The sequence below is a fragment of the Aethalodelphis obliquidens genome, unplaced genomic scaffold (genome assembly GCF_003676395.1).
Source record: "Aethalodelphis obliquidens isolate GAN/ISIS:26980383/991018 unplaced genomic scaffold, ASM367639v1 scaffold567, whole genome shotgun sequence".
In the NCBI taxonomy this organism is placed as follows: domain Eukaryota; kingdom Metazoa; phylum Chordata; class Mammalia; order Artiodactyla; family Delphinidae; genus Aethalodelphis; species Aethalodelphis obliquidens.
The window spans coordinates 1858-12921 of NW_020838479.1; the positions used below are offsets into that span (position 1 = coordinate 1858).

Genomic DNA, 11064 nt, shown 5'->3' on the forward strand with positions numbered 1-11064 from the left:
CGTTCACTTCAACGCCCACGCAAGGTGGGTGCTTTGTCTTCTGGGAGGTGAATATTTGCTGATGTTTGGAAGTGTAAGTGTGGGAGGGTGCAGGAGTATGGCAGGTACCTGCAGTGTCTTCATCAACAAGCATTTCAACTGATCCCAAAATGCCTTCCTGCAGGGGTTGTAAAGCAAATGCCTATTTTTTCCCAGACTCTTTCACATCCAGGATTGCACGTGTGATTTGGGTTCTTACAGTGAAATGTGCTCGTACAATAGCTGAAGTTCTTTTTCTGCTTGAACTACCTAGAGTGATTTCTTTTGACTGCATCAGAATAACGCATTATTATATTTTTACATTATGACACATAATTTAAGCATCTCTTCTTAACACTTGCATTAATGATTACATGTATATAGGGACTTCCCTGGTGGTCCAGTGGGTAAGACTCGGTGCTCCCAATGCAAGGGACCTGGGTTCGATCCCTGGTCTGGGAAATAGGTCCCACATGCGTGCCACAACTAAGAATCTACATGCCTCAACTAAGAAGCTCACAAGCCGCAGCTATAAGACCCCACATGTCGCAACAAAGACCCCGTGCAGCCAAAATACATAAATAAATTAAATAAATATTTTTAAAAAGTGATTACATGTATATAATCACTTCTTTAGATACAACTCTCAATTAGCCTTTCTCCACTCACATGGTTGCTTAAGTTCTTTATTCTTTATGAGTTTTAATTTTCTTTATCTGATATGTTCAGATCACTTTTGCTGTGATGAAATAAAATTCATATTTTCAGGCAGGACAAGAAAAAATTAAACATAAAATTCTCTCTCTGCATTCGTTTGGGTCTCTTCCCTCCCTCCCTGATAAGCAGTGTGCATCTGCATTACACATTAACCAAACCTCCTCAAAGATAAGAGTGTCTGTTTGACCATAAAGATAATTTTTTCCCCTTTCTTTTGACACTAGCAGTGCAACTTCTTAAAAGAATAGCATTCTTTCCCAACTCTGTAGTGGTCATGGACTTGCTGCTCTCTTTGTATGTGCTTACCCGGACTATGTATCGTTGGTGAACTTTGTGTAAAGTATCAGTATGTCATTTTGATGTATGATCCTTTGTCTCGAAAATGTATATGACTGTGCCTTCAACTTGCACCTGGTGGAACAGTTTCTCAGAGCTTCCTGAGAGTCTGTATTCCGGATTATAATTCTCAGTTTGGCTCAAATAAAATTCCCTCTTTTCTTCTTCTTTTTTTTTTTTTTTTTCCAGTACTTGGGCCTCTCACTGTTGTGGCCTCTTCCGTTGCGGAGCACAGGCTCTGGACGCGCAGGCTCAGCGGCCATGGCTCACGGGCCCAGCCGCTCCGAGGCATGTGGGATCCTCCCAGACCGGGGCACGAACCAGTGTCCCCTGCATCGGCAGGCGGACTCTCAACCACTGCGCCACCAGGGAGCCCCCCTCTTTTCTTCTTAACTTGACTGTTAACTGAAGTTTCGTCGACAGTTGTGACAAGCAAAAAAATTAGAAACTAATACATATAAAGGAAAAACTACTCATACTTGTCCCCTCCCATCATCATCATGTAACCAATGTTCACAGCAGAGTGTATTCCTTCAAACTCTTTTCCTTTTTCATACATAAACATTGTCAGGAGTTCTATATTCGACTGAAATATTATCAAAACACATATATTACTCTCCTACTTTTTTTTTCTGTTGGTAAGATTTCATGGACATTTATACTTATAAATGTAATAGGATCACATCAGACTTGATGAGTTCTTTGGTAAAGCAATATTTATTTATTTATTTGTTTGTTTTTATTTGCCTTCTTCTTCCTTCTATCCTACCTTTTTAACCTGTATCCTCCTATCATCCACTCAGGGAATGTATATTAATATTATGATGTGCAGCCTTCTTAATATAACCAAAGTGATATTTGTTTACTACAGCCAAGTTGAAAACATACTCTCATTATGTGCAATCATCTGTTTTTGGACTCTCTATTCTGTTTCATTTACATATCTATCATTGTTGTAATACCACTTTATCATAATTATTACAGCTTTAAAATAAACCTTGATATTTCCTATATCAAGTCTTATTAAATTATTCTTCAAGAGTATCTTGGCTATCTTGTCTTTTGCACTTTTTGTATGCATTTTAGAATTATATTGCCTGTTTTTTTTTTTTTTTTTTTTTTTTTTGGTTTACTTTTACAAAAACCTTTCTGGGGGTTTGATAGCATTGAGACTAAAAATCAGTTTGAAGAGAATTGGCATCCTTATCATATTCAGTCTTCCAATCCATGAACATGGTATACCTTTCTGATTTGAGGATGTTAAAAGATGTCTCTCACTAAAGTTTTCTAATTTCCTCTGTAGTGGTTCTGCACAAAATTTATTACATTTATCCATAAGCTCTTCATATTTTATATAATTATATATATCAATAAAATTTCATTTACTGATTTGTATTGTTGATGTATAGAGTACCATTGATTTTTGTATAGTTCCTTTGTATGTGTCTGTCATAATAAACTCTCATGGATTCTAACAATTTATCTGTAGATTTGTCTGGAATTTTTTGAACACAGTTGCATCATCTTTGAATAATGACAGTTTTGTTTTTTCTTTCCAATACTTACTTGCACCTTTTATTTCTTCTACTTGTCTGATGCTATAGAATAGCGTATCCCGAATAATATTGAACAGAATTGGGAATAGTTCCTGATTTTATAAGGAGAGGTTAAAATCTTTCACATTTGTGTATGATGTTTGCTATGGGGTAGTTTTTATCACTTTAAAAGAATTATTCTTCATTCCTAATTTGCTATTTTTATATTGCAACTGCATCTTGAATTTTATTGCATGCTGCTCTATATCTAAGCTTATATTTTTTCTTTAATCTGTTAGTGTGCTGAATTACATTAATTGAGTTTCTAGCATTAAACTACCTTTGATAGCTAAGATAAATTAAAATTAGTCACAAAAAATTGTCCTTTTTGCATATGACTGCATTCAGGTGGTAAGTGACTTATTTAGGATTTTTGTGTTCATGAATCTATGTTCTATGAGTGAGACTGGCTTAGAATCTTCCTTTTTCATAGTATCCTTGTTGAGAATTTTATTTATTTATTTATTTGTTTATTTTTATTATTATTTTTTGTGGTATGCGGGCCTCTCACTGTTGTGGCCTCTCCTGCTGCGGAGCACAAGCTCCGGACGCGCAGGCCCAGTGGCCATGGCCCACGGGCCCAGCCGCCCCGTGGCATGCGGGATCCTCCCGGACCAGGGCACGAACCCGTGCCCCCTGCGTCGGCAGGTGGACTCCCAACCACTGCGCCACCAGGGAAGTCCCAAGAATTTTATTTTTTAACAGCTTTATTGAGCTATAATTGACACAAATTCTTATTAAGTTCTGGTATCAAGATTATGTTTACTTCCTAAAACGTGCTGGAAATTGTGTCTTATTTTCTATTTATATCATATTAGAATTAGTTGTTCCTTGATTGCCTTTTCTTATGAAGAAATCTGATCCTAATGCTTCTTTTTGGTCAAATAATTGTTGACTGTTGATTCCATCTCTAGGATAGTTACAATATTATTCAGATTTTCTACTTTTTCTGGTGTCTGTTTCAATTTAGAAAGTTTTTTTTTCTATGATCCCTTTTGTATCATTTAGATTTTTTTTTTGGCACATGAATTGAAAGAAAATAATGAACCAATTTCACCAGTTTAAGGATATCATGAAGCAGAAATGCAGAAGTCCAGAGCAGAAGTAACCAAACAACAGGAGGCAATATCTAGATAAGAGGAGGAAAGGGTGCCACCCTGAGCTGTTTTGTGCAGGTCTAAGAATGAGTTAAAATTTTTATTTAGGCGGAGGAGGGGGACGCGGTGAGGGGGGTGGTGGTCAGCTTTGGTGTATGTGTTGGCCAGTTCTGAAATCTCCTTGAAAGATTCCTACATTGAGGAAGATCAAAACAACAGTCTTTGCCAACTGGGAAATGGACCGTTTGAGTTCCTTTAGCATGTTTCACTCGAGGATTTGAGTACAAGAAACATCAAAGTATTCACACTTACTAAATAATGACCTCAGATTTTCCTGTTCTTGACCCCAGCTGGACTGCTCAAGAAGAAATGGCCCTTTTAGAAGCTGTGATGGACTGCGGCTTTGGAAATTGACAGGATGTAGCCAATCAAATGTGCACCAAGACCAAGGAGGAGTGAAGCATTTCATCAGTAACCATCTGTTTGCATCTACCCTGCTGAACCTGAAGCAAGCAGAGGAGGCAAAAACTGCTGACACAGCCATTCCATTTCACTCTACAGATGACCCTCCCCGACCTACCTTTGACTCCTTGCTTTCTCGGCACATGGCAGATTTCAATGAGGAATTTGACAATTATTCAGAAGAGGACTTGAGAGACATTGATTTTGTTGAAGATGACTCGGACATTTTACACACTCTGAAGATGGCTGTTGTAGATATCTATCATTCTAGGTTAAAGGAGAGACAAAGGAGAAAAAAAATTATAAGAGACCATGGATCAATCAACCTTAGAAAATTTCAGTTAATGGAACGGCGGTATCCCAAGCTAGTCCAAGAGCCTTCAGAAACAATGAGGCGATTTGCAAGGATAGTGGCGCCGGTGGAGCATGACAAGTTCATTGAAAGCCATGCATTGGAATTCGAACTCCGAAGGGAAATCAAGAGGCTCCAGAAATACAGGACAGCAGGCATTACCAATTTTTGTAGTGCCAGAACCTAGGATCACCTCAGAAAGACTCCAGAAGAGGAACGTCTCAAACGCCCTGTGCTCCCAGAGGTTCTCCAGTACATCCAGGACCGTAGCGCCTGCCAGCAGTGGCTCCGCCGGCAGGCTGACGTTGATTCTGGCCTGAGTCCTTCCGTACCAATGGCTTCGAATTCAGGTGGACGAAGTTCACCGCCCTTGAACCTCACTGGCCTCCCTGGCACAGAGAAGTTGAATGAAAAAGAGAAGGAGCTCTGTCAGATGATGAGGTTGTTCCCAGGAGCCTATTTGGAATACAAATCTGCTCTACTGAACGAATGTAACAAGCAAGGAGGCTTGAGACTGGCACAGGCAAGAACACTCATCAAGACAGATGTGAACAAAACATGGGAAATCTATGATTTCCTCATCTGAGAAGGACACATCACTGAAGCCTGAGGCTCTCTGGGCCTAGTGGGCCAAAGGACAGTACGGGCATTCTGGAGTTTGTTTCTGAGCTGAATTCTCCTTGTAAAAAGAGGGGAAGAAACAAAGGAAACCTTAACTTGTATGAATGTCTACTTTCTTCTCCACCCTGCTTTAAAATACTCCTGTTGTTGGTACTGTGCTGCAGAGTTACGTGCTAGATAAGCTATTATTAATTGTGTGCGGGCACTCTTTCCTAACACCTCTTGTAACGAAAACAAGAACCATGGTACCTCACATCACAGTGTTGGTAGAAATAGAACTAAACCAGTCTTTAGTCCCAGGAGTCCAGCTCAGATCCTTGTACTTGCTTGGGAGGTTGGTTTGCCGATTATCTGTTTTGCCTTCAAACATTACAGACAGATTTAAAATAAAGAGGTTATAGAGAGAGAAAGCTTTCTTCTTATGTCTGAGGATTTTTTTTAAGCTGACAACTTATGTTTATGAGCAAAGAGGAGGAAAATCTCCCCATGATGGTCTTGTCCCAAACTGCATCTTCAACTTTAATGTCTGGCTTTGTAACTTGCAGTCTGGCTGTCTAATCTGCAGTAGACTTTTGAGGAGGCGGCACCGGATATAAAACGTCTCTGTTAGTTTTAGAATTAATGGATTAAAATGTTTTGCTACTTAATTTGTGGGTGTGTCAAATATTCTGGTAACTAAAGCACACTTAGGGTGTTGGAGGCACACCTCATCATGCTGCACTGTCTCTGCTAACATGTGTGTCCTGGGCTCACCCTGTTCTCACCCTTGGCTTCCCTGGGTGCCAGACCCCTGTGGATGGAGGTGATGCAATTAACCTCAGTGTTGCTTAGATTAAGACCTAAACCCTAATTTCTCAATGGTGAAAGGCTAGCCTACAATAAGGAGTTACTTGTAAAACAAAGGGAAAGCCTTTTCATATGTGGAACTCACTAGTTATGAGGGTGAGTGACCCCACCATATCTGAAACTTCGTCTTCAAATCTTTCTGCACAATAAGAAGCCAAACTCTGAGTCAGGGTTTTCCCTTTTCTGTTAGAAGCAACGTTGTATAGAAATACTTCAGAATCCGCACAAATTACCTCCAGTAGCTGACTGATTCTTTAATTCCTTCAACATTCAAAATATCTAATTCACATATTACATGCTTTGTTGGAAGTATCTGCTCAAACTTCTTGACTGATGTAAATATGCATGCAGTTTGCTAATAGATTTCATCTATGGGGTAACAAATGAAATGGAAACTCTTAGGATCTGAGGGAAACAGAATAAAAGACTTCAGTGTTTAAAAAAAATATTTTAGGGCTTCCCTGGTGGCGCAGTGGTTGAGAGTCCGCCTGCCGATGCAGGAGACACGGGTTCGTGCCCCAGTCTGGGAAGATGCCACATGCCGCGGAGCTGCTGGGCCCGTGAGCCATGGCCGCTGAGCCTGCGCGTCCAGAGCCTGTGCTCTGCAACGGGAGAGGCCACAACAGTGAGGGGCCCGCGTATCGCAAAAAAAAAAAATTATTTATAAACCGTATCACAGACAAAGGACCTTTCTCTATAATAGATAAAGAGTGCTTAGAAATTAAGAAAAAGGTTAATGACTATATAGGAAAATGAGCAAAAGAAATGAAGTTTTCAGGTAAAGAAATATAAGTGGCTTTTAAAATATGAAGAAATGCTTGAAATAATTCATGATAGAGAAATGCTAACTAAACACTTCAGCAATGTATCACTTCTCACCCATCAGATTGATAAAAATCTCAAAGATTTTGCTCATGTTCAATTTTACTAGCTGATCCAAATTTACTTTCAAATCGGTTGCATGAATATATACTCTCACTAGTAATGTGTGAGGGTTTCTTTTCTCTACAGATCAACAAGAAAAAGATAGACCACCCAATTAGAAATGAGCAAGATGCTTGAATTAACAGAAAATTAGAAAATCCAAGAAAGTGTTGCCTCTGTGGAGGATGGAGAGGGAAGAAATTGGATAGGAGTAAAGGCTAATAGGGTAATAGGCTGTAGAGTAAATAGTCTCCTTTTTCACCTGGCACGTGAGTACAGGCTTCCATTGTAATGCTTTAATTCTTTAAAGAATATAGGTATGTTCTACACAATTCTTTTGTTTGTATAGCTTACTTTGCAGTGAGCTTTTAAAAATTTTTTTTAAAGTAGCCTGCAGACTCTAATGTTCTGACACTTGTTTATATCTCCTTAGTGTTTCAGCATTGGTAGGCATGTGGTCCGAGTCCAAAGAGACAAAGGTGAAGATTTAAACAACTGGCTTACTATAAAATAATTAGTTTGCTTCAATCGCTCTCTCACCCAGAGCTCAACTGTCATTTCCACAATTCAGGTTCTGTCCCTGACAACACCCAACTCACCCAACAACACCCAATTCATTTTTATTACTCTGAACTATGGTAGCAATGACAAAATACCTTCTCAGACTAGCTTAGGCAGAAAGCCAATTTATTGGGTCATAACTGAACTAGGGGAAGGGTGTGGGAAGAGCTGCTCTCAAGATAAAGGGGAATGAAGGGCTGGTCTGTGCCTTCCGATTCCTCTCTCACCATCATTTCTCTGATTTTCTAAGTGAATTAGTTTCCTTTTTCTTGCACAGTTAACCTACTCCCAGACTGGAACCATAGCTTCTGGAGTTCCCAGGCTCATCTCTACCACCTTTACCAAAAGGAGGGACTTCCCCCTTCCCCTTAGTGTCTATTCAAATAAAGGACATCAGTAGACCTGAGACACACACACACACACACACACACACACACACGCACCCTGCTGTGACTGGGGGTCAGGCTTTCATGATCAGCAGTCCCCATTAGATTCCTAAGTTGATGGTACAAAGAAACAAGAGTTCTTCAGAAGAAACAGCATGCTGTTCTAAGAAGGAGGAAGCCATGTTGGATGTATGCACTGTAGATGTCCACCTTATAGATGATTTATATTTTCTTCCTTTTATTTTATGGGTGTTTTCTCTCTTCTGACTGTGATTTCAAGGGCATCATGCCATTCCAGATGTCAAATTCCACCTTCCCTGTTACTTTCTTGGGGCATTTCAGAGACTACCTGTGAAATGGAAAAGTACACTGATTAGTCATTAGACGTCCAAGGCAAACATGCCTTTGAGAGTTTTTCTTGGGGTTAGGGGAGAATGAAAGAAAAGCCCAGCTTGATGCTGGGAGGGGTAAACTGTTAGGGTAGGTCTGGGTGGGTCTTGCAGGAACAGGGAGTAACTGGGGAACACCTTGCCTATGAAAACTGAACACCAGACCTACCACTGACTTGTTAAGTGACCATGGGTGATTCCTTTCTCTTCTTGGGGCTCCATATTCTTTCTATTCTAAATATGAAGAATTTGGCTGTAATGGTGCCCAAGGGGAGCCAGCCCTGCTTCTTTGTGAGAAAGTGAGGTAGCTATTGGGGCTATGAGAGATGATGCAACAGTAACTGCCATTTCTCCCTGTAAATAATCCTTGGGGAAGGGCCCAAGGTGCTTTCCAGGATGGAGGTGGATATTTCCTGGTAGAACTAAGAAAATGCACCCCTTGTCCCTTGTGAAACCACAGACCCACCCTTGGCACCCGGCCAAGCTGGAGCTGCATAAAACTAGGTTTGGCCTCAGCTCTTAGCCATTCACCTTCCTGACAACATGAAGTCCAGAAACTTCTTGATCCTGGTGGTAGTGCTTCTTGTCCTTGGGACGCTGGTGGCAAAGGGAGCTGTCGTAAGAGGTGAATAGGGAAGTGGCCTGGGTGGGGCTGGGTTGGGTTGAGGAGAGGATGTTGGGGGCAGCCTGGGTACTGACAGGGGGTACTTCCAGAGCAGCAGGCAGGGCTAGAGCCCACTCTTCAGCCTGGACAGTAGGTTTCCAGCGTATCCAGAGAAGTAGGAAGTTGCCTACTAGACTCTACATGCTTTCCACCCCAGGACTGAGATATCAGGGCTGTTTGTGGAAGGAGTGTTGTTACATGACCTTGGCCTCAAGTGTTGATACTTGGACAGAACGTTCAATGAAGTGAGGGGTCCCAGGAATCTGGTCGCTGGGTGTGGGGTCTGTCCCCTGCCTGTCTGCCCCGTAAGATCACCTGTCATCAGTCCTCTAAGAGAAGGTTAAGAACCAACAGGGCCTCAAAAATCATGTAGTTTGAAGACCCCTATTTTCCAAAGGAGGACATTGAGACTTAGGGAGGGGTGAGGATTTGTCAAGACAGTCTCCAGAGCCAGGATGGAGCTCAGGTCTCCTGGTAAGTGTCTCACGGCTCCTTTCCTTTCCATTAAGTGTCCTCAGAGATGCTAAAGTGACACCTCTGAAAGACACTTCAGTCTGGCATATCCTCGTGAGGGCCCTAAGACCCAGAATGGAGGGTGAGGGGAAGAAATGGACACCCGAGGAACCCCGGTCCCAGCCTTCCAAGAGCACAGACCCCAGCTAGCCCTTGAGATAGCTCCCCTATCTCAAGTCACATTTTGAGGGACACTGCAGTGAACAGTGGCTGGACCTGGAGGAAAGACTAGATAGTTAAAGCAGGTACACTGTTCTAAATGTGGGGATATTTCTTTGTTGTCCTAAAGGTCAAGGCACTACGAAAGGCAATGTTCTGATCAAAGGACAAGATCCAGTCGAAGGTCAAGATCCAGTCGAAAGTCAAGATCCAGTCGAAGGTCAAGAAGATCCAGTCGAAGGTCAAGATCTAGTCGAAGGTCAAGATCCAGTCGAAGGTCAAGAAGATCCAGTCGGATTCCGACAGTCCACTAAGCCTGGCTCCTGCCCCTGGGTTCCTTTCCAGTGCGGCTTAAAACATCCCATTAACAAATGTGTGACAGATGCTGAATGCTGGGGGCTCAAGAAGTGCTGTGTGGGCTATTGCGGGAATGTCTGTAAGAATCCCCGGTGAGGTGAGAACTGGGTGGAGGAAGAGGTGGCCTGTGAAGGCACAGAAAGGCTGAGAGGTGGAGAGTGATCCTAGGTTGGTGGGGGAGAGGACATGGGGAGGTGATGGAGAGACCGAGGGGTCTCGTCCTGAGAGGGATGACAAGTGGACTTGGTCCTGCCTCCCACTGCCTCTGAGTCTTTGACCTGCTGAATCACATCTCTGATTCTCTTTTCTCCTACCAGGTGGAGTCTGTTCTTGCTGCACCTGTGAAGTCCCCAGGGATGCAGATCCTGGTGCCTGTAGCACTACCCTCTCCCGCACTGCCCATTCTTCCTTTCATCCGGGTGCCCAAACCTGGGATGCCTCTCTCATGGACTTTCCAATAAAAGACCACTTTCTACTCCATTTGTTTCTGGCTCCTATGACTTCTGGGCCCCTGGAAGCTCTGGGGAGATGGGTGTGGAGTTGGGACTTCCAGTCCCCAGTGGCGAGTGGAGAGGGACCCACGGCAGATGTTACTGTTGTGTGAAGGAGAGCGGGGGCAGGAACGAAAGGCCCATTCCTAGGGTTCACTGTAGAAATCCAATAATCAACCCAAGAACTGCAGCCTCTATTTCACCAGGAAATGGAAACCTAGACATTTTGCCTTTGGCCTTGGACCGGGGAAATAAAACCTAAAACCTTCCCAATTGACCCCTACTTCTGACCTGGCTATGATCAACCCTGTCAGTGTGACTAGCCAACCCTTGTGGCTAAATCTATAGCTCCCTCCTTCTTTTCCTTTCATGTTTCCCAGGGATCTATGTCCTCCCAAGAAGACATAGAAACACATGCTGGGAAATCCCTGCTCATGAAGCATTTCTCCTATTCATGCCTGAGGGGCCTCCAATAACACATAATTCCTTTGGGTTAAGCGACATCCTCTCCCAGCTTTCTATTTGAAGATGTGAACGAGGACGCAAGACACACTGAGTCCCTGATCCTTTCTTGTG

The 11064-nt window shown here is 42.5% G+C and overlaps 1 protein-coding gene and 1 pseudogene across 1 annotated transcript; both read left to right on the forward strand.

Annotated features, from left to right (window-relative positions):
- Window positions 1–3709: 3709 nt before the first annotated feature.
- On the forward strand, window positions 3710–5604 carry LOC113616816 (transcriptional adapter 2-alpha pseudogene; annotated as a pseudogene).
- Window positions 5605–8817: 3213 nt separating this feature from the next.
- Window positions 8818–10477, forward strand: LOC113616817 (elafin-like). Its single transcript, XM_027100180.1, has 3 exons — window positions 8818–8929; window positions 9771–10094; window positions 10315–10477. The coding sequence occupies exons 1-2, from the start codon at window positions 8848–8850 to the stop codon at window positions 10091–10093; spliced, it is 405 nt and encodes a 134-aa protein (XP_026955981.1). The 5' UTR covers window positions 8818–8847; the 3' UTR covers window position 10094; window positions 10315–10477.
- The last annotated feature ends 587 nt before the right edge of the window (window positions 10478–11064 follow it).

Bases quoted from the DNA above. Each gene is read 5' to 3' on its own strand.
- LOC113616817 (XM_027100180.1), top strand. From the start codon at position 8,848: ATGAAGTCCAGAAACTTCTTGATCCTGGTGGTAGTGCTTCTTGTCCTT. The intron at 8,930-9,770 runs GTGAATAGGGAA...GTTGTCCTAAAG, and splicing joins AAAGGGAGCTGTCGTAAGAG to GTCAAGGCACTACGAAAGGC.